Here is a 23877-nt window from a genome sequence, read left to right on the forward strand (position 1 = left end):
GGAGGATTCTTTGAAGAACATGCTGAAGGAGCAACTAGAGAGGTAGGGGGAGAACCAGGAGAGGACACGGTCACGGAAGCCAAGGGAGGACAAGATTTCAAGAAGAGGAACATGGTAGATTGTGTCAGAGGCAGCTGACAGGTCAAGGAGGAGGAGCAGCACGTACCTCAGTATCCAGTCAATCTTTTGATTCAAGCAGCTCCTAGTTAAATGGAAGACTGCACATACCTAGGCTCAGATTGAATAACCTGGACTTATTTATGATTTTCCAAAACAATCCCCCAAAAGGGAGATGTGCTGGCTTCAGGTGAGATTTGCTTGGAGTTTTTCTGGCTTTTGTTTGAACCCAAAACTCAAAGTCAGAGAGAATGAAGCTCAGTGAAATGAAACAAATGAAAAAGCAAACTTGTGTGAATCCTGGTGCCCCATAGCACATTATGGAAAGCTCTGGTTTTAATACACCTTCTCACCAGCTTCTTATCTGAGCTGTTGCCAGACTTTCTTAAGCATCAGGAAGTAGACACAATGGTAGGCAGGATATGGGACTTGATAGATCAGTTTTCTTGACCAGGTTAATAACCAATTCTCTGTTTTCCTTCTCTTTCCAAAGATCTTCAAAGAAATGCCATTGGCTGAGACACGATTTCTCCCTGACTTCACCACCTCATTTATTCACCAGAGGCTAGATCCTTATCACTGTCCCAGATCACAGCCCAAGTACCCATCAAGGAATCCCCTCCAGGCCACGGAACCACTCTGCGGTTGCCACTAACGCTTCAGTGCTGCGGTAGCCTCCACTTCTACTGCATCCCCTTGGATCGCTACAGTGACAGTGCCACCTCCCCTGCCCACTCTTTCCCTTCCGCCAATTTTTTGCTGTAAGCTCGGACACAGGAAGACCCTGCAGAGTTATGTCAGCACACAGGGAGTCAAGATCCCTCGTGTGACGGGTCTGGGCCCTTTGGGGTCACCTGATGTGCTGGGATGACACTGACTCGGCCTATTTTTTTCCCAGTGTGGGTCCCCTTTACCGGGCCTTGCTGGGCTAGGCTCACAAGCCTCTTCCAGCCAAGTACACAGGCAGGGCCACACCCAGGTTGGCAGAATAGGCTGACTCAGTGGCATCCCAAACCCAGTTTATGTAATTTCGAATGGAGGGGGCGGGGCAGGGAAGAAGTAGTGCATATCTCCCTCCACATTGAGGGAGGGTGCGAATTTCATAAAACCTTTGGGTTTGTACCCCTTAAAGGGAGTGGGCACCAGAGCGTTGGGGAAAACCCCTAAGGTTGAATCTTTCCAGAGCGGATCTCTGTCTCTCTGTGCAGCTGGGCGCGGCCCTGCCTGCCAAAATAGCATTTGTTCCTATGTGGACAATGTACTGTACAGGCTGTGTGTGTGATTCTGCCTTTTAGTGGCTGGGCCCACAGAGAGGATATCAGACCTGCTACAGCTACAACCTGAGGGAACATTCTTCTAGCCCAAGTGAAAGATACCTGTATTTTTGGAGATGGAGGACCAGGAGCGTGTTTGATTAATTATCTCTGTTATTGATTGATCGACCGACAGTTTTCAGAAATGATGTAGGCACTTTACAGGAGCATATGAAAATATCATTCCTGGGAACACAGTCCATGGATTATTTACATCAGAGCCCTGCACATCCTTGGAGGGAGGAGTGGGACATGCTCCCAAATCATCTCAGACAAAACTGGAAGGATTTTTGTTTGGCTGTCAAGTTATTCCAGATTTAATTTTTAGAATCTAAACAAAATGTGGATTGGCTGGTGTGCTGTATTAAAAACTGTGTTAAAATTCTAGGCTGTCTCTTTAAATTTCAAGATATTTTCCTGGTCCTGCTTGCAGGCTAGGGGGTTCTGTGGGCTACGGGGTGCTGTAGGGAGGTGTGCAGACTGACTGCTGTTAGGCCCAGATGCAGCCAGCCAGCCTATAGTAAGGGTGGGGGAGTTGTTCCTCTCTGTTCAGGAGGAGCCTGTTTTGGGGTCCTTGTGTGTTATCATGCTGAATTCTAAGAAAGAAAGTAGTGTTATGTTCCAGCAAGAGTATTTATATTTGTCTCTAACTTCTCTGTGTGTGTGCCATGAACATAACAGCTGAAAACCTGACCGTGGTGGGCTACATCATTAATTTCAGCAGTGCGGTTAATTAAAATGTGGATATACAAGTGTCATCTATTCAGTGCATGAGGTCAGAAGATATCTATGGCTCAAATGAAGGGTCACACCTGTGACCCCGATAAGCGTGCCCTGATCTGTGACATTAATAAGAATACCATCAATGGGATAGACCCATGGTTGCATGAGGTTATGACACAGAAGGGGGTTAAAAATTAACTCCAAGCCAATGGGAAAATTGTTTAGCATCTGTTACTGGTTGACCCAGAAATAGAATGAATGCATTAAGGGTTCTTTGGTTTCTAAAGGATATTCCTGCTGTTGAGAAGTGACAGTACCACCTTGTGGCTGAACAAAGACTTTGCCGAGTAGAATAAATGAAAGTCACTTTGTGCAACACTGTAAAAGAGCAACATAAAACAACTATGACAATTTATAACATAGATCTAATAGATTCTATCAAAAGAGTAAATGGAATGGAAACAGTGAAGAGGTTTCCTTGGTGGACATCATCATTGGGTCGTATTTCATTTTGCTTTGGTATGTCAGAGAATCAGGGAAATCCTGGCTATACCAAAGTCAATGGCAAAACTCCCATTGACTTCAATGGAGCGGGGATTTCAAGTGAGTGAAATGCTATGAAAGCGTGAAAGCTGAGATTTGCAAAGCTGCCTAAACAAATTCTCGCTAAAGTTAGTGGGTGTTAGCCTCCAAATCCCCTATTCAGCTATTTAAAATCTCATCTGAAACTTTTAAAACATTAGCAGATTATTGTTCTAAGCAAATCCCTACACATTTTCTTTTGCCCTTTTCACCATGAAACATCCAGAATTTTAAATTGCTTACTGTCTAGATACATAAAAGGAAGCTTATGCAACTTTTGAAAGATAAAATCCTTTACAACTGGAAGGAATGAAAATCCTAAAAAGAAAGTCCTTGTCTTGTAAAATCATTTAACCTACAATGACTAGAGGTGGAACACATGCACTGTTTGGTTTGTAGTTAGTTAAGTTACACACTCTCTTTTCATATTTATTACATTTAACAAAATAACATGAATGGCTAAAGAAAACCTTAACAGCTAATCTGAAAAATAAGGAATTCCTGCAAGGTTCTCTGTGAAGGTAGCTCAGAGTGCCGGTTTAGTTACCTTGAAAAATTAACCAGTTATATAAAATATTTCTCAAGGGATTGTCAGATATTTTCCAGAGATTCAGCATGCAACTCACTTCCTCTTCCTGGCTATATCTCTGATTTATTTGTAGAGTAACTGCAGGAGCGATCTTATTTTGTAATCAGTCTCACTTCAGAGGAGACAAGGTGAGGAGAAAGGAATCCAATAAACTGTGCAGTAAAACAATTGTTCTTTGAGACAGGTGGGGATGGGAGGGAGGGCCCTAAAAACGGGTTTGAGTGTCTTCCTCCTCCCACTCTCCAAAAAATGTAACAAGCACTATGTTGGGAAACTATTAATATCCCATTAGAAAATTTATTACAGCACCCGTTCTTTACCCCGAAACCCAACCACTTCTGAGAAAGATGGACCAGCATGATGGGTGGGGATGGCGAGTTCTGATTAATATTAAATGAAATAAAACTTCAGGAGTTCGTAGACGCCATTGGACAGTTTATATATAACCCCAGGAGTTGTTGAACACTATGGGTGACTCTTTCTAGCAACTCAAAGTCATTAAAATAATATATTTACAAAATTAAATAAGGGTCTAACCCAAAACTGAAATGTTTCAAGGGTTCACAAACGTCCACCATACTTTTATAGAACAAGCATTTGCTGTAAAAACATTTAAAAGCTATGGGTATTTGTAGGGTGTTTACTATGGTTGTGATACATCCATTTTTTTTCAAAATAACCCAACACTTTAAGCAAGTAAAAAACATATTTAAAAAAAACCCACCAAGATATTCATTGATACCAGTAACATTAAGGATTGTTGTGCATGGTGATTTACTGTTTAATACTGTAAGAAGGCCCTACAGTGCTATGTTTTTTAATTGAAACAGAAAAATGTATTTTACCTTAAAAAAAAAAAAAAAAAAGCGCAGCCCAGCTGTGCAGACAGCTTAATTCTCCCACCCCTTAGATCGCAAAAGGGAATGTTGGGGATGGGTGCCTAATTTCCTTACAGGTTTCAGAGTAACAGCCGTGTTAGTCTGTATTCGTAAAAAGAAAAGGAGTACTTGTGGCACCTTAGAGACTAACCAGTTTATTTGAGCATGAGCTTTCGTGAGCTACAGCTCACTTCATCGGATGCATAGCATATCGTGGAAACTGCAGAAGACATTATATACACACAGAGACCATGAAACAAAACTTCCTCCCACCTCACTCCCCCGCTGGCAACAGCTTATCTAAAGTGATCCTCAAGTAGAGCCATTTCCAGCACAAATCCAGGTTTTCTCACCCTTCCCCCCCGCCCCCCCCCCCCAACACACACACACATACAAATTCACTCTCCTGCTGGCAACAGCCCATCCCCCTTTGAAACCCCTCTTTATAATGCGCATGATAATCAAGGTGGGTCACCTCCAGCACTAATCCAGGTTTTCTCACCCCCCCCCCACACCCCCCCTTTTTCCAAAAACCACACACACAAACTCATTCTCCTGCTGGCAACAGCTCATCTTACAATGTGCACAGCAATAATCCAAGTTTAACCAGAACGTCTTGGGGAGGTTTTGCAGGAAAAAAACAAGGGGAGACAGGCTACCTTGCATAATGACTTAGCCACTCCCAGTCTCTATTCAAGCCCAAATTAATAGTATCCAATTTGCAAATGAATTCCAATTCAGCAGTTTCTCGCTGGAGTCTGGATTTGAAGTTTTTTTGCTTTAAGATAGCGACCCTCATGTCTGTGATTGCGTGACCAGAGAGATTGAAGTGTTCTCCGACTGGTTTATGAATGTTATAATTCTTGACATCTGATTTGTGTCCATTTATTCTTTTACGTAGAGACTGTCCAGTTTGACCAATGTACATGGCAGAGGGGCATTGCTGGCACATGATGGCATATATCACATTGGTGGATGTGCAGGTGAACGAGCCTCTGATAGTGTGGCTGATGTTGTTAGGCCCTGTGATGGTGTCCCCTGAATAGATATGTGGGCACAGTTGGCAACGGGCTTTGTTGCAAGGATAGGTTCCTGGGCTAGTGGTTCTGTTGTGTGGTATGTGGTTGTTGGTGAGTATTCGCTTCAGGTTGGGGGGCTGTCTGTAGGCAAGGACTGGCCTTTCTCCCAAGATTTGTGAGAGTGTTGGGTCATCCTTCAGGATAGGTTGTAGATCCTTAATAATGCGTTGGAGGGGTTTTAGTTGGGGGCTGAAGGTGACGGCTAGTGGCGTTCTGTTATTTTCTTTGTTAGGCCTGTCCTGTAGTAGGTGACTTCTGGGAACTCTTCTGGCTCTATCAATCTGTTTCTTCACTTCCGCAGGTGGGTATTGTAGTTGTAAGAATGCTTGATAGAGATCTTGTAGGTGTTTGTCTCTGTCTGAGGGGTTGGAGCAAATGCGGTTGTATCGCAGAGCTTGGCTGTAGATGATGGATCGTGTGGTGTGGTCAGGGTGAAAGCTGGAGGCATGTAGGTAGGAATAGCGGTCAGTAGGTTTCCGGTATAGGGTGGTGTTGATGTGACCATCGTTTATTAGCACTGTAGTGTCCAGGAAGTGGATCTCTTGTGTGGACTGGACCAGGCTGAGGTTGATGGTGGGATGGAAATTGTTGAAATCATGGTGGAATTCCTCAAGGGCTTCTTTTCCATGGGTCCAGATGATGAAGATGTCATCAATATAGCGCAAGTAAAGTAGGGGCGTTAGGGGACTAGAGCTGAGGAAGCGTTGTTCTAAATCAGCCATAAAAATGTTGGCATACTGTGGGGCCATGCGGGTACCCATAGCAGTGCCGCTGATCTGAAGGTATACATTGTCCCCAAATGTAAAATAGTTATGGGTAAGGACAAAGTCACAAAGTTCAGCCACCAGGTTAGTTATCGATTAATTCCGAATTGCAAGTGATCGAGTCAACCTGCTAACTACAGACTATGAAACAAAGTGTTAGGATGGTATAAAAATCTCAGTTTTTTGGACACTGTCCTCTTTCAACAGAAATGATCTTGAACAGAAAAGCTGCTGGACTGCAGACTAGGTATGCTGCTTGTTTTTAACTCTGAAAATATATATTATATAATGTCACTCTTTGTCCATGCTGTCCTTACTAAATAATGGTACCTATCTTTATTGCTGTGTGATCTATTTAGCATGGAAATAGCAACTTCATGCTGCTTTTCACCAGGGCCAGCTAATACCCCATTTTTAACTATAGGTGTGCTTAATACTGTTAAATAAAAAAAAACACCAGGTATAACACAGATTGCATAGGGATTTGATGCAATTGGGGAATAATACTAACTAAAAATTTTGCGTGTTCTTTAATCCAAAGGCCCAGATACACATGGGGGAAAAACAGAATAACCATGTGCCAGCATCCCTTTACCCTGTGGTGGAAGGTAACTTTCTGCAATTGGCTTTTAAAAGCGTGTGTGTTTTAAAATGTTTGTAATTAGTTTTAATGTTTAAATTGTGAGTTAGGGGTCTATGCAAGACATAAGTGTGGAGTTTTTTTAAAGTATATGGTTGAAAACTGTTGGTTTGGCATGTTTCAAACTAACAGGGTTTTTACACTCTGCAAAATGTGATGTGTTTTTTAAAATGGGTTGTTTTAAAATTAGTGTTTAAATTGTTGTGGGTGATTTAGGGGGCCTGTGCAAGACATAGTTATGGTGGGGGATTTTAAAAGTATTTTATACACACTTTGTTTTTGGGTGCATGGTGGAAACATGCGCTTGTATTAAAAAATGTCTAGGTTTTTAGAGAAACACTAGCGGTAGAAATAAACCAAAATCGGTGTTTGTTGTACAGCCTGAAATGGATGATTTTGTTTTAAAGCTATGACTCTTTAAATAGAAAAAACACCCTAATGAGTATTTTATTTTTTAAGTTTACAAGACAGTTTCATGTGTTTTATAAGAATAATGTTATCTGCTCCACAGTACGGTCAAAACACGAGAGATCCTTAGACCAGAGGGTAAACAAGCTCAAAAGTAAAAGGAAAGAGACAGCTCGAAAGGAAAATTCACCAACATCAACGGCTGATGGATGGATGAAGCCCAGTAAACATATTTTGCTTATTGGTTTGGTTATCTTATGAGGTTTTGTAATGTAAGCAAATACATAGGTGTGGGTAAGAAAAATGGTAAAGTTAAGTTTTGTAAAATGTTTATGTGATGCTAAATTGGAACATCTGTTTTTCTTAATCAGGCATGGGCAGCTCTCCTGACAATGCTGTAGTCAGAGCTACAGGGACACCTCTACCAGAACCGCCAAAGAACCAGGAATCTGCTCTGAGATCTTTAACACCACCACCACCAATGCAAAACAGCACAAGAACGCAGACAAAGCATCAGGCAGTCCAAAGCTCATATACGTCAAACCCAAGGACAAAACAAAAGACTTTGGTAAAAAGCAACCCATTGCAAACACAGCACCTTAGTGGTCAGCACCACACCAAGCCCTGAGAAAACTGAGAGCGAAAACACACATTCACAAACCCGGAGCACGCACTTTAGGGTTTGTGAATAAAAAAATCAAGGACTGAAAGCTCCTGCGATGCTGGGGTATTACAACCACAGCTCCAGTTCCTCTGTGGTCAACATCACACCAAACCCTGAAAAAACTGAGAGTGAACACACACACACACATTCACAAACCCGGAACATGTGCTTTAGGGGTTGTGAATAAAAAAAACCGAAAGCTCCTGCAATGCTGGGATATCTGAAAATTATTACAAACCATTCTCCCTACACAAGAGCTTGGCACAGCTCTTCATATTTTTCCCAAATCTTTTAAAAATACAGATGCTAGGTTCAGAAAGCTGAGGGACGCTGTATCCTCAGGGCTTCTAAAATAAAGAAGGAATGGAAACTACATCAAAAATGCAAAAGCTCTTGCGGGTGACTTTTTGCAAAATACTTCAATTTTTCCAGAGGGTGGCTCTGAGCAGGCGTGACTATTCATGGAAAGGGGCCTGAGTAAAAGGGGCACCCTCAAGGGTACACATCAGCTAAGTTGTAAACAAAAGCGGGGGACAGCATATGGGGGGGATAACCAGATGGCTGCCCAAAAGTTATGAGCTGGGGACACTGTAAAAATTTTTTAAAAGGCTAAAGAGAAAAAAATAAAAAGAGATGCCCCCTATTGGAGGCTCTCAGACTGATGTGTCTGAGAATAGGGAGGCGGAATCTGACCTGCAGTGTGGAGGTAACTCTCACACAGTCTAATTTAGAAAATTCCCCAGAAGGCTCTCTAGATGGGTCCCTGTCTACTCCTGATGATCCTTTCGGTGGCCCCTCATAGTCTGACTCTCAAATAGTGTCTGACGTAGAAGACGCGGCTGATGGTCTCATAGAGGAACCCGCAGGTAACCCTGAAAATGCAGATGCAGTCCCCCAAACAGACATGAGTGAGTGAGAAGTTGGCAACGGGAATTACCTAGATTTGGGGGTTCGGTGTATTGTGAGGAATTTCGTTTTGTCGATCTTGAGTGAATAAATTCAGCTCAGCAGGTTGTTGAAGCCATACACAGGTGGATACAGTCAGTTCTCGATGACGTTAACAGTAGGGTAGCCCCCGACGATTGCATTCAGTTACATTTAGAGAGTGGTAATTTAACCAACCCTTTGTTTTCGGTAAGGAGAACTAGGGTTGAGCTGTCTGCTGAAGACTTCTTAAATCAGACCTCAGAGCTGTTACAGAGTAAAACAGAGATGCATGTCGATGGGACATTGCGCCTCATTGTGACAGTTGTAAAAAACATGGGTAGGGTGGCCGTAGAGTTTTAAATTCTATCCTTAGTAGTCAAATCATCCATAAAAAGCGACAGTGTTTAGCATAGGTGCTGACTCCGTGGGTGCTCCGGGGCTGGAGCACCCACGGGGAAAAATTAGTGCAGCCAAGCTCCCCTCACCCCCTGCCCCATCTCTTCCTCCTCCCCTGAGCGCGCCGCGTCCCCGCCCCTCCACCTACCTCCCAGGGCTTCCTGCCTGGCCACCGCCAAACTGCTGTTTGGCAGTGTTAGCATGTTCCAGGGGCAGGGGGAGGAGTGGGAATGTGGCATGCTCAGGGGAGGAGGCAGGGAAGAGGCAGGACCAGGGTGGGCATTTGGGCAAGGAGTTGGAATATTGGCAGGGAGGGGGCAGAGTTGAGGCAGGGACTTTGGGAAGGGCTTGGAATGGGGGCGGGGAAGAGGTGGGGCAGGGGAGTGGCCGGGGTGGGGGGGGTCGAGCACCCATGGGAAAGAGAGGACGTCGGCACCTATGGTGTTTAGTAGGCCTGACTTACACCGGTACCAATCTGTGTTTTGCGGGCGGGTTCTTGGCCGTCATGTCCATCTGTAAACCCACAGATGCGAAATTGCTAGACAGGGCGAGAAAGTTGCATGAGAAACTGGGGTGGTCAGATAAAAAAAAAAAAAGATTATGCTCAGTGATGTAGTGGCATTTGAACAGCATTTAGGAGTCAACATACAGGTGGTGCTTTATGCGGCTAAAGGTGGGTGGGTTTTTTGTTTTTTTTTTAAAACGGGAGGCCCAGTGTACCCCAAGCCTTTTTTCATCTTGTTGCACGATGAGCATTATTATGGGGTTCTGGATGTGAAAAAGTTGTTTGGTGCGAAAAGTTATTGTGAGTTTTGCCACACAGTGTACAGCCACGACCACTCTTGCAGGTCTGATTGCCGCCTCTCCTTGAGTGCGACATACTCAGACGGCGTGGGCGTGCAGCTGAGGTGTCCTAGCTGTAGACTGTGTTGTTGGTCCAAAGAGCGTTTAGACAGACACGTCGACTGCGCATCGAAAAAACGAGTCGAACGCCTGTCTAAAACTTTGTGTGATAAGTGTTAGTCTTATGTGGACAAGGGGCACAGGTGTAAAGGGAGGCAGTGTCAGGGTTTGATCACCGGTGATATAGATAGCCACCTGTGTTTTACGGATAGCATTAGAAAGCCCAAATCATTGGAAAAGTATATTTTTTATGATTTTGAATGCACGCAGGAGACGGGGTTGCATGTGCCCAATTACATTTTTGCTATGTTCCTAACGCTGGAAAAATCCTGGGAATTTAAGGGCAGTGAGTGTCTTTCTACCTTTGTTAAGACCTTTATTGGCAAAAAGTTCTGGGACTATGCTTTCCTAGTGCACAATTCCAAAGGTTACGATGCGTACTTTGTCGTTAGACAGTTACTGAAGGAAAAGATGTGCATAGAACTGATAACTCAGGGTAGTAAACTAATGTGTGTGGAAGGTAAGGCCCTGGGCATTTGTTTTATAAACTCTTAACTTTTTGCCCATGAAGCTTAGCAAGCTCCTTCGGGCAATGGGGTTTGAAGGTTGCAAAGGGTATTTTCCACACTTCTTTAACACTTTAGAAAACCAAAATTACATGGGGCCCATGCCCAAGGTGGAGCACTATGGCATAGACAGCATGATGCCCAGGGAGAAAGCATTTCTTGACTGCTATCAGGAAAACAGATATGAGACATTTGACTTGCAGAAAGAGCTCGCATATTATTGTCAGCAGGATGTCAAAATTTTGAGACAGGCCTGTATCCTGTACAGAGAAGAGATCATGAAAATGACAGAGATGGGAAATATTGTATAGAGAGGCCCTGGTAAATTCACAGAGGTAAAATTGTGTATAGATCCTTTCTGGTACATAACACTGGCATCTGTCTGCATGGCTATGTACAGGTTTATGTTTTTGCAGCCTAACACAGTAGATCTTCTTCCTCCAGACAACTATAACAGGCACAAAAAGAGATATTCGACCCCCTTTATTCAGTGGCTGTTGTATACTGCTCAAAGAAAATATACAGATACGGCATGCTTTACGGAGTGAGGAATTACAGGTAGGCCCCTACTTTCTAGATGGATACGCCGTTGTTGACAGTGTACGTACAGCCTTTGAGTTTAGTGGGTGTTTTTTCCACAGCTGTGTCACCTGTTATTGTGAAAAAGCGCAGAACCCTATGATGGGGACAACTTTTGGGTTTCTTTATTACAAGATGCAGCTCAAGACCAACCTGATTGCCTTCTATGATGAGATAACTGGCTCTGTCAATATGGAGAAAACGGTGAATGTGATATATCTTGACTTTAGCAAAGCTTTTGATATGGTCTCCCACAGTATTCTTGCCAGCAAATTAAAAAATGTATGGATTGGATGAATGGACTATAAGGTGGATAGATTGTCGGGCTCAACAGGTAGTGATCAACGGCTCGATGTCTAGTTGGCAGCTGGGTATCAAGCGGAGTGCCCCAGGGGTCGGTCCGGGGGCCAGTTTTGTTCAACATCTTTATTAATGATCTGGATGATGGAATTAATTGCACCCTTAGCAAGTTCGCAGATGACACTAAGCTGATACGATAGAGGGTAGGGATAGGGTCCAGAGTGACCTAGACAAACTGGAGGATTGGGTCAAAAGAAATCTGATGAGGTTCAACAAGGACAAGTGCAGAGTTCTGCAATTAGGAAGGAATAATCCCATGCACCGCTACAGGCTGGGGACCGACTGGCTAAGCAACAGTTCTGGGGATTACTGTGGACGAGAAGCTAGATATGAGTCAGCAGTGTGCCCTTGTTGCCAAGAAGGCCAATGGCATATTGGGCTGTATTAGCAGGAGCATTTCTAGCAGATCAAGGGAAGTGATTATTCCCCTCTATTCGGCACTGCTGAGGCCACACCTGGAGTATTGAGTCCAGTTTTGGTCCCCCCACTACAGAAGGGATGTGGACAAATTGGAAAGAGTCCAGCGGAGGGCAACGAAAATGTTTAGGGGGCTGGGGCACATGACTTATGAGGAGAGGCTGAGGGAACTGGGGTTATTTAGTCTTCAGAAGAGAAGAGTGAGGGGGGATTTGATAGCAGCCTTCAATTACCTGAAGGAGGGTTCCAAAGAGGATGGAGCTAAGCTGTTCTCAGTGGTGGCAGATGACAGAACAAGAAGCAATGGTCTCAAGTTGCAGTGGGGGAGGTCTAGGTTGGATATTAGGAAACACTATTTCACTAGGAGGGTGGTGAAGCACTGAAATGGCTTACCTAGGGAGGTAGTCGAATCTCCATCCTTAGAGGTTTTTAAGTGCCAGCTTGACAAAGCCTTGGCTGGGATGATTTAGTTGGTGTTGGTCCTGCTTTGAGCAGGGGATTAGACTAGATGACCTGCTGAGGTCTTTTCCAACCCTAATATTCTATGATTCTATAAGACCAACTATCTGAAAAGACTTGGTTAAGTAGTGAGGACCCTCTGGGAGCATGAGTGGGAGGTGATAGAAACAGACATGGAACTTGCAGATTTCTTAAACAAAGCCCAGCTGCCTCAGCCTCTCGTGCTTCTGAGGGTGATGCTGCACTCTGATTGGAAGAGGGCGGTAGGGGGAGTTCTTAGAGGGGTAATACAACACTCTTCTGGGCAGGTCACCCTGCCCCAGAACTCCCCCCGATTGGTCAAATCCACTCTCAGGGATGTTCTCTGTGGCTGAAACCCATCCTGATTGGTAGAGGATGGTGGGAAGAATTCTTAGATGGGTCACATGACCCACTTTTGGACAGATCACCCCACCCTGGAACACCCCCGATTAGTCAAATCTCCTCTCGCAGCAGTCCTACGGGGGGGGGGTGTGAAACCCATTCTGATTAGCAGAGGGTGGTGGGAGAAGTTCTTAGAGGGGTCACATGACATCCTTTGCTTCCAGTTATGTGTCCGTCTTGACCCTGGAAGTAATACCCCACTGAAGGCACAGTCTTGCTGCAGTGGGATTCCACATGTATCACTAGCAGGGGTCTATACTTTTGCCTGCAGAATCTCAGTTACTGGCAATAATAGAAGAGGACTGGATCCAGTTTCATTCTCAGATCCCAGGCTGATTTGGCAGGCTGGGCAGCTAGAATAACCTTTTGAACTAAAAGCCAATAATCACAAAACCCCACAATGCTGTTTTCCCAGACACATTTCAGAGTAGAATAATACTTTAAAAATAGCCAAACAGAAAACAAATCCCTCCCACTTTGCCTTTTATAACTACACACAGAGTTGCAGCCTAGATCAGATGTTTATGTCTGAGTCTGAAATCCTGAAGAATAGGGGTTTTAAAAGAAACCCTGACAGACCCTTGTAGCACAAGCAGGAGATGCTGTTGCTGCTGCTATGAAAGTTAACTTTGAATGCAATTAAAATTCCTCAGTGTTCAAATGACATGAACATCTGACAGCTCTTGCAGTCTGTCTCGTCATTGACCCGCAAATAACTTACTGAGCATAATACAGCAGATTTAATTAAAGAGTAACTCATGATTCCGCCTTCAAATACAGTTCAAATTCCTATGATTTGCTTTGCAAGAAAAAAAGGATTTTAATAATTATTTACATAAATGTTTTTAACAGCCAACAGCTGTATGTATTTTTAAAAAATTCATTGACATTAGGAGGTAGAACTGGAGATCTCTCTTAGATTAGAAACCTCAATGGACAGTCTTTTGCTTTACTTACCAGAAGACATAATTTAAAAAAAAAAAAAATGAAAAAAATAATCACACACACTGAAAAGACTAAACTTAATTAAAATAATACATCTGTTCACTGAGACTTTGGCAGAGAGAATTAAGGCATCCATAGATACTGACTGCATAAATCAATAAGTTCATTTGTAGGTTTTCAAGATGCAGACTGATATATCTTCAGATATAATCCCTATGAGTCCTAAAGTTATTAACCAGAATAGTTTGGAGTATTATTTATCTCCTAAGAAGTATTTCTGTTATAAGTATTTATTACCGTTATACGTAGGTATAGTCCAGCACTTCCATACAGCCATAATACTAACTAGACTATGGAATACCCATGGAAAGGTCTAAAAACCTATTGTGATGTCTGAACTTCAAAAAGTTCAGCAGTACAGTATAAGACCATTGTATCCTAAGCTTCTCTGAACCAATTTGGTCTAGGCATCAGGCTCGAAAGCTTGCAAGATCAGTCTGCCTTGGCAAGATTTCTAGTACATCTTGGATTCAGCTGGGTCAGAACAGTATGGTCAAGATGTTCTGGACCATCTACATAATGGTCCTATTGAAGAACAGAAGCTGAAGCAGCAATAAAAAATGAGAAGTTTTCAGATTCTGGTTAAGGTACACTGTTTTTAATTGGAACCTGTCCACAGGTCTCTACCAAACCATGCCTCACTGTTGCTTGTGTTTCATGGTTTATACATGACCAGCATTGTGAGTATAAAAGTATTGAAGGTTCAGTCCCTGGCTGGTGTTGGAGCCCATCCATCTCTGTCACGCCCTGCCTGCAGCTACTTGGGCCATTCTGGGTATGCCTACACAGCAAAGAAAAACCCACAGCTGGCCCATACCAGCTGACTCGGGCTTATGGGGCTCAGGCTGTGGGGCTGTTTCACTGATGTGAATGCTTCTGGGCTCAGGCTAGAGCTTGAGCTCTGGGACCCTCCCACCTTGCAGGGTGCTAGAGCCTGGGCTCCAGCTGGATACAGCAGTGAAACAGCCTCAGATCTCTACCAAACCACCCCTCTGCCTGAAGCCCACAAGCCTAAGTCGGCTGGCACAGGCCTGCCACAGGTATCTGGTTGCTGTGTAGACATGCCCGCTGTGGTCTGTTCCTTCTTATGACTCATCCAGAGAGCTGAGAGCCTCACCCCTCCTAGGGAAACAAGAAGTCCAAACAAAAACCTAAAGCCTTAGTGACCATGTACCAGGTCTTCAGCCCCAGTGTAGGCTCAGTAGTCCTTGCCCTTTTCCTCTTGCGGCTTACACTGCCTCTCCTGTAGGGGGGGTGCAAGAGAACCCAGGCTCACCCTCTCCTCTGGGTGATAAGCAGCTAGGGTCTGTTTCTTATGATCCTTTGCTAGTTCCCTTTGCCATTTCCTACCTTTGCCTGTTTGCGGGTGTCTATCCTGGAGCTGTGCTCTTCACTCCTCTCTCCTTGGAGCTTCTTCTCTCTGTGCAGCTTCTCCCAGTTTGTTGCTGAGTTTTCTTCTCAGGATGGCTCACCACTGGCAGTCACCTGGAACCCCTGTTAGCCTCTCCTTTCAGGACCAGTCCCAGGGTAAAAGCTCACTGTTGTAGCTCTCTTCTCTTGTGTTCTGCTTTTGGCCCCACTGTCCTTCCTTGATAGAAACCACCCAGTCTGGCTATCCCCAGTTGGATCTAATCCTTAATTACCTGTCTCCCCTCCAGGTGTCACAAAATGGACTAACTGGGATCTCTGGCTGCCTTTAACCCTGTCATTGCCAGTGTGGGGTCAACCCCAGATGGCCAGTTGTCTGGTGTGACTTTATCAGAGGACATGAAGTAAGACTAAAGAATAATCATTCAAATATTGAAGCTTATCAGAGAGGGCCCATGAAAAATATCAGAACCACTTGGCACATCTTCTATTCTTCACAACTGGCTGGTATCCTTCCAGTCACATATTGGTTGCCTTAGAACATTTAAAGTATTGAGGAAGTGCATAGCTGCATACAAGTGTCATAGGTATCAGCAGGAGCAGACCTGTAGTCCCCAAACAAAAAGCCTCTACATTCTGAGCTAATGGAGAACTTCCTTACCTGGGAGAAAGTAGCAGACTGTTATGGGCATAGGGGCCAGCCAGAAGAAAGATAGATGATCATATACCCAAGGCTGGCATATCACAGAACCATTAAGAATCCAGGCTGGAATTTTCAGAGGCCTTTGGGAGTTAGGCACCCAACTCCCATTGAAAGTCAATGGCACTGGGTACAAAACCCCTAAGCAGCATCACTACATTGAGATTTAACCAATATTTCTAATTTGATCATCTGAATGCGAGGTGGGCACAAACCAAACTCCTGGATCCAACCCCTCTCTGCCTTTGGGGGTGTTCAGAAGCTGTATTCAGATGCCTACAACTAATTATACTGCATTCATCAGTGTAGTATCTGAGCATCTTCAGTTGCCCATTAAGTAACATGACTAACATCTGTCCTGTGTTTGTTCTCGTCTCCTCTCCCCGGGGGGAGAAGTGTGTGCAGTGGAGTGTTTTGTTTTGATTTTTTTTAAATAACACACACTGCTATGTATTTATATTAGAGAGAGCAGGTAAAAGAAATGTGCCTTTCACTTAAAGTGGAAGGGGTGGGGTTTGTGGTGGTCCTTAGTTCTTGTGGGAGCTCATTCAGAGTCTCACATTGGCTCCTGAGAAAGCTCTGTCTCCTGCACAGAAGAGCTTTACCCTTACTATAAAGAGTTCCATCATGGTCTTCATCCTGCGGCTTTAGTCAATCTTTTAGGTACCCTGACCCCAGACCATAGAGTGCCTGGAAGAGAAGGACTGAGATCTTGAACTTGATTTGATATTCTGTGGGAGCCAGTGTAGGGTGCAGAGGACAGGTCTGATGTGTGCAAGGGAACCCCACATCTCTGTGAACAGCATTATATGAAAGTCAGTTTATTGAGCAGGTGCTGTGTTTAATAGAACACAAGTTAGTTTGTATGTCCCAAGAACACAAATCACAAACTGTAACATGGTAATTAAATTAAATTAAATTAAATTAAATTATATTTTATAGGCGCCTAACCTTTTTAAATATATATACAGAGTTTGAAATGCTAGTGCTAATCAATTATATGATAAATTATACAGTAAAATATGGATTAGGTATCATATTAAAAAAGATTTACTGAATGTAAAAAGACAGCGAAATTGCATAATAAAAATAATAAGGGGAAAAAAATCCAAGTAACAATTCTTTTCAGGAAGCTTAGTAGAAACATGCTTTATACAGCCTTACGTCCAGAGAAGCTGAAAGTGATCACAAACCATATGTGATGGGAAGCTATAGCTTTTGTAAAAGGCATCTTTGGGAGGTAGTGGCCCTGCCATTGTATGCGGAGGGAAGTGTAAATGGGTTCAGACCAAAGCCCTGGCTCTGGACACCAGGTTCAGGCCTCGATCTGGGTCTCACAGAACTGAAGACCCTCCAACATGAAGGGGCTGTGGCAAGCAAGAGTTGGAATCTGAAACCAGATCTTTTATTATTTCTTTTATAGCAACACTTAGGGGCTCCAGTTGAGATTGGAGCTCATCTATTTGAATGTTCCCAAGACAGCGCTATCTATTTGAAACCCAAAGCAGCATAAAATCTGGGAGACTGTTCTTTGTAGCCTGGACTTACACTACTTTTTTTGTGTGGCAGTTTTTCATGATGTTAACACATCTTTGCCCGTGGTAGCAATGGCAAGAGTGCTGGTGCAGACCAGCTCAGATGGCTGTCATCACCATGTCATCTGGACCTTCTCTGAATAGGGTTAGACAACACAGTGGTTAAAATGCTGGTGCCCTGTATACGCTAGCTCTCCCACTCTGGCTGCCACTGCTAAAGCTGCAAGGGTGGGAGGCTTCCTGAAAAAATCTTGTGTAGACACAATCTGTGATAGACAAGCCCATAGTGTCCTTAAATACATCTTGTCCCCATTTTAATTTTCACTTATTTAAGCAGATTAGTTATACAGATGTCTCCTTCAGATTGCTGTCTTCATTAAAAAAGTCGTCTGCAGAATTTGTCGTCAATTTAAGCATTCTAATTGCTACCCAACGAAAATCCTCTGGTAGGCGATGAAGCTGCAGAACCCATCGACTGTGGTCTGTTGTCATGGCTCTCATATCTCTTCAAGCTGCTGGTCTCTTGTTCTGCTTAAATTCAGTATCTGTGCTGAAGCCTGAAGGCATCACCCTTTGATGTCGTTTCAAACTAGAGAAAGCAATATGAACAAGTTGATGGGACAGAAAATACAGGTCAGTGTTCATGAGTTCTACTGCAGTAGCTCTTCCTCAGCCTAACTTGAGCTTTAATGGAAAACAGAGAGTTTTGGGGCAATTATTTTTCAAGATATGTTTTCATCTGTGAAAAGTTAATCTTGATCAGCCAGGAAAGTCTGACAAAATCACTATTTGGCTAAATCAGATCAAGTGATTGTTACCTGAAGTAATTAGTTCCTTTTTATCAGCTGTTTTTGTATATTATACAACATAAAATTTACCATGTTTCTCAGATTCAAGGATTAGGCCTCAATTCAGCACAAGCATGCGCTTAAAATTAAAGCCCTTGTACAAGTTCTTTACTAAATAGGGACAATTTGCTGCATCAGGTCCTTACTGAGGTGGACCTAAAATACTTTTTTAAAAGGCTTTGGATATTCAAGGTCCAATTCTGCACTATGTATCCAGACAAAACTCCAAGTCACTTCACGTGGGTGTTTTCCCTAAGCCAGGACTGCAAAATTGGGATGCCAAACATTTAAAAAACACTTTTTCCCCTAAAAGAGGGGTGTGTGTGTGTGTGTTTATGTGTGCGTGCAAATGTTCAAGGATTGCAAGGCTCCAGATGAAATTGAATTTGATGGAAAAAATCTAAAACTTGGGAAAATTAACATTCGATATAAGTTATTGGGAGGAGGGGGGGCGGGAAGGGAGGAAAATGACACACAAAGTATAGAGAAAAGGAGTACTTGTGGCACCTTAGAGACTAAAAAATTTATTTGAGCATAAGCTTTCGTGAGCTACAGCTCACTTCTGAAATCTCTGAAATCACACATCTGCCTGTACCACCAATGTGTTATTTATGGGGCGCACGCAGGATACAGCACATGCCTTTTATTGATCGCTATGTTCTCAATGTGATTAAAACTGCCGCACCAAGTGCCACGGTGCACCGCAGTTCTCCTGCTGAGTATAAAGAGCCAAAATCCAGGCAGTGCATCCCAGTGTGTCAGAAAACACCCTCTAGCATAACTCGTCTATGCTCGTTGGGCTCCCCTATGCAGTGTTAAAGCAATGGGTGAGGTTCTCGGTTATGCCTCTTACGGCCCTTTAAGCCCCCTTCGTGCCCTCCAAACCCTGGGCTGCTCTGGGGGGCTGGAGTGGCCCCCAGTATAAATTAGACAGTTCTGAGAGCTTGTCTAAGTTTCAGCAGCCTCCCTGGGCAGCAGCACTGCATGCTGTGGCCTCCCCCATGACACCCTTTCCCACCCCTGCAGCTCTACCCACAGCACAAAGGCATCAGGGCTTTTAAGGGGGTCCTCAGAAGGCAGCCTACAGCTGTATTCTTTAGCTCCTGTGATAGGGGTATGTTTCCAGGGCTTGATCAAGGGCTTTCAGACCCACCACTATATCCCTTTTACCCACTATGAAGAGGCTGGAGTGGAGGTGAGGATCTCACCCTTTCCCTACATTGCTAGGGTTAAAATATACATTCTCTTAGTCATGTATGAATCACCTACCTCATCATCGTCATAATCCCTCTCAGGAAGTCTCCTTGTTCGTGGTCCCATCTCATAAGGGTTGCTTATCTCAGACCCTTGGTTCACTTGACTACCATTGCTAGTCTGGATTGTGGGAAAGATTTTCTCATTTGCAGCAGGGTTGATGGCAGAAACAAGTCCAGGTATTTCTCTGTTATCTGAATAGTCCTCTCTCAGCAAATGCCTCTTCTCTGGATTTTTTTGCCTTTTATTTGCTCTTTAATGAAAAAGAAAAGCGTCTTTTCCAAGGCTTAACTTTTTAGATGTATCTTGATCCATTTAACCTCCCACTCTTCCTTATTTTTCACACTCTCTTGCCCCTCTTTTTGAAATATGCAATGAGAGTAAGTATTGGTGCACCTGCTGCGTGCTATGACATCACTTGTTACAAAGGCCAGACAGCGCAGTTTATAAAGCAAGCCCCAAAACTTCTTATTACAAATATGGTTTAAGGTGCCAGGAGGGGCAGAGATCAGAGAAACCCCTTTCTATTTTGTCATGGGAAAAGGGAATTCCCCCTGACACAACACTAATTGCACTTGTAACTGTGTATGCAAACAAGAAACTGGTATGTTAATTTATACCCATTACAAAAGCTACTTTCATACATGCAATCAAGGTCCTCCACCCTGCAAATGCCACATTGTATTCCTCCAGGAGTGGGCAAGGGTAGAGTGACTATGCTTGAGTGGCCTCCATACCCCTGCTTGGGAGGATCATAGGCTCCATGGCAATTCAGAATAGGCCAGTGCACAGGGGAGCATTGGAGCTGGGCTGAGAAAGGGGCCATTGGGTTTAAGATTAGGCAGATCTAGTGGCTGGGAACCCCAGATAAAAGATGCAGAGACAGCTGTTGTCATTCCAGCCCATAGGCTGGAGTAGTGGCTGATGGGGTTGCCACCTCTGAGGTATAGAACACTGCAACATGCCTATCAGTTACATGCCAGAGACCCAACTACCCCACTATCATGCCAGGGCACAGTGCAGCAGGTACCATCTCCCTCTGCCACCCATGCCAGGGTGAGGAACCTGCAGCCACCAAGCCAGGCCCACCCCAGCCCCTCTTCTTCCTACGGCCTCAAGCACCTAGGCTATGCCCCCATCTTCTGCTGCTCTGAGCCCATGACCCCAGCCCCTGTTGCTGGACACCCTGGGTTGGTCCCTGTTGCCTACCTGGTGGCTTGCTTAAGGGCAGGTTGGCCCTGCAGCACCCCAGCCTTCTTGTTATTGCCATTCTCTGTCCCTCAACCACGAGTTGCCCCTGCAGCCAGTCCTGTCCCACCTCCTGGAGCTCACCCTCATTGGCTTCCCACCTGCCAGCCCTGGCTGCCCATTGGGGCTCAGTGCAGATGCAGCCCGCATCCCTGAGAAACTTTCTGAGAAAACCCAGGACTTTTATTGTCCCAAGAAGACTTACAGATTTCCCACAACAGCTACCTCAAAAAAAGGGATGATCCCGGGAAAACCTGGACAGGGGGCAACCCACGTGGCTAAGGAGGACCACAGAAGTGCTGAACTTGAGCTCCACAGTCTGTCCTTGGGCTCAAGGGGTGGAGTCTGACCTCCCTTCGGGTTGTGTGATGTGGCAGAGATATGACTTTAGAGGCTTTAAGCAGGGGGAGGGGGTACATTTCAGCCATACCTGCATATTTTGGAAACAGACACCCAGGGCCAGATTCTCAACAATGTGAGCACACATTTCTCATGACAGCACACAAACTATTAGAGGAACACATTCAAAGGGAAAAATACCTAACCTTCATGCAAAATGGTGGTAATGACGTGTCCCAAATAGAGAGACAATTGCATTGGCAGCTTGAAAAATCTAGCCCCTCTTTTTGAAACTAGCAAATCTGTAGAGTTTAGCAATCTCCCTTGTGTTTAAGCGCCTAGCAAGCAACTATTTGTACCTTATTGAAGTGAAAATGAGTCCTGCAGCTAAGCCCAGGATCAGAGCCCCACATAGGACAGCCACAATGATAAGGATCAACAAGGAATCTGAAAAGAGAGAGATTAAAAATTCATAGCAAACATGATATACAAGGGAACCTCTCCTTTTCTATAATAAGAGCTAAAGGCATAAGCTGCTATAGTTTGAGCTAAAGCTCAGAGAGAACTGTAACACCTCATATCTGCTGTAAATCTGCAGAGGGGGACCCTATAACACCCACTCACCAGTGAGTTACATACTTTCTCAGCTCAAAGGAAGCTCATCCAAAGCATCTGAGGCCCATAGCAGTTTGAATCCTGGATCACCCCCACTGACATGACATCTGCCATCTTATCTTGGCCAACACACACTGGGGATTGAACTAGGAACCTCCAGAGCTAAAAGTATAAGCTACTACAGCTCGAACTAAAGAGCTAAACCTGTACGTGTAGGGATTATAACAACTCATATCCTCTGTGGATCTGCACGGGGGAGGGGGAGACTATTTAACACTCACCGGTGGGTTACACTTGCCATCAGCAAACTCCTGCTCCTGCATTAGGCTCTGCTAGTAAAGACCCTTGCATGGGTGAAGAGTTCTCTTGAAGTAAATGGTCCTCAGCACATGTTCCATACCAGCAGACCCTAGTGCAGGCTCAAGGTCTAAGGTTGCAAATTAACCTCTTTTGCAACCTCCTATTTACATTTGCTTGTGCTTCACTGACATATTTTCTTTTTGTACTGAAATATCACCTGTTTGCTCTCAGTCAAAGGCTGGAGTTTTTGGAAAATTGGAGAAAATCCCTTTGTACGGTTACAACTGATGGAAGGGTGGGAAAAAATGATTTTTTTCTCCTGACTGGCTGCTATTTTCCAAATTTTGTTTGTGAAAACAAAACACCCCCCCGCCCGCCCCAGTTTTCCTAAAGCCCTTATCTACCTCCCAAAAAAATAATTAAAAAATTGTTTTCGTTCAATTGTTTTGGGGGGTGGGGCATGAAGGAAAGTTCCAACTAGGTATGCTCTGAACGTTTAAATGTCTATCTCTTCACAGGGGAGGAAGGATGGGCTTGTGGTGCAAGTATGAGCCAGAAGGGCTGGGTTTAATTCCCAGCTCTGCTACAGACTTCTTATATGACCAGGGCAAATCATTTAAACACACTCTGCCTCAACTGTCTTTCTATAAAATGGGGCTCATACTGACCTCATAGGGCTGTTGTGTAGATTAAAGTTTGTGACAACACTATGAACTCCTGAGTCAAGAATCATTGAGTTGATGAATTTGGGGAGGAAATTTCAGAAGGGAAGTTCTCTTTTACTTAGGATGACGTTTTTTCTGATGCTTTTAGTTGTGTAATTGCCTGAAGCACTGTGGAATAATGAAAACCAGCTGCCCAATGCCAGGGTGCTGCAGCTATGTTTTTTCTGCATCTACAGTGTGGAGGAGTTTAAAAAAAATCCACATGGAATTAAGCAAACTACATTTGCACAACTCCATAATGCTGCCGCTTCAGTGTCTGCTTTAGGATAGAGTAATCAGAAACTTATTTGCTAACTTTGGTGAGTAAAATAACTTTTCATTGCTCTTTACTCCTGCAGAGTCAACACAATTGAGGGCAGATCTACACTAGACATGCTACATCGGCGCAGTGGTGCCCCTGTAGTGCATCTAGTGAAGACACTCTGTGCTGATGGGAGAGTGCTCTCCTGTTGGCATAATTACTCCATCTCCGTCAGCAGCAGAAGCTATGTCAGCGGGAGAGCGTCTCCTGCCGTCATAGCATCGGTGTGAACAGCGCTTAGGTCGCTGTAACTTGCATCACTCAGGAAGGTGGTTTTTTCACTCCCTTGAGCGACGTAAGTGAGATCGACTTAAGCGGTAGTGGAGATTTGCCCTCAGAGAGCGTGAACTGGATTCCATTTCCTCTTGCACATTATTAATGCAGTTGCCTACTAAAATCCAGTCACTTAGCTCTGTGCAGCTACACTGTAGGCAATGAGGGTACAAAGTGTCTCTAAAGGTTTACTCTGAAGATAGTGGGGTGGAGGGGAAGAGGTATAATTGAGACTATCACTTTGCCCACACAACCTTTAGTACTAGTAATGCTGTACTATTTTGGATCATGAGTTAGTCTGTTAAATGTATATATTTGAGAGACACCATATGGTGTACGGTGAGTTGATGTTGCCCTCTGAATTTTATTGTTAGAATTTCCCAAGATTGTCTTTAAATTCATAACCTTGCTGTTGCATTTGTGCATATTTTAAGCAATTGGTTTTCTTAAATTGTTTTAGAAAAGGCATTAGAAGTAAGAACCCAAAAGCCTTCTTAACAAAATACATGCAGAGCATTTAACAGGGTCAAAAATTTCTTCCTCTTATAACTTAGGCTTATGCCTGGCCAGCTTTACTCT

The 23877-nt window shown here is 44.0% G+C and overlaps 1 protein-coding gene across 8 annotated transcripts in view; it reads right to left on the bottom strand.

Moving 5' to 3' along the window:
• Positions 1–16687: 16687 nt before the first annotated feature.
• MUC13 (mucin 13, cell surface associated) overlaps positions 16688–23877 on the bottom strand; it is a 39405-nt gene continuing 32215 nt past the window's right edge. For all 8 annotated transcript variants that reach the window (XM_043525598.1, XM_037913048.2, XM_043525593.1 and 5 more), the window contains 3 exons: positions 21444–21531; positions 19513–19750; positions 16688–17984 (listed from right to left, as the gene is read on the bottom strand). In XM_043525598.1, the coding sequence (XP_043381533.1) occupies positions 17934–17984; positions 19513–19750; positions 21444–21531 (377 nt within the window). In that variant the 3' untranslated portion in view covers positions 16688–17933. The remainder of the gene's footprint in view (positions 17985–19512; positions 19751–21443; positions 21532–23877) is intronic.

Source organism: Chelonia mydas, chromosome 11 (assembly GCF_015237465.2).
Source record: "Chelonia mydas isolate rCheMyd1 chromosome 11, rCheMyd1.pri.v2, whole genome shotgun sequence".
In the NCBI taxonomy this organism is placed as follows: Eukaryota; Metazoa; Chordata; order Testudines; family Cheloniidae; genus Chelonia; species Chelonia mydas.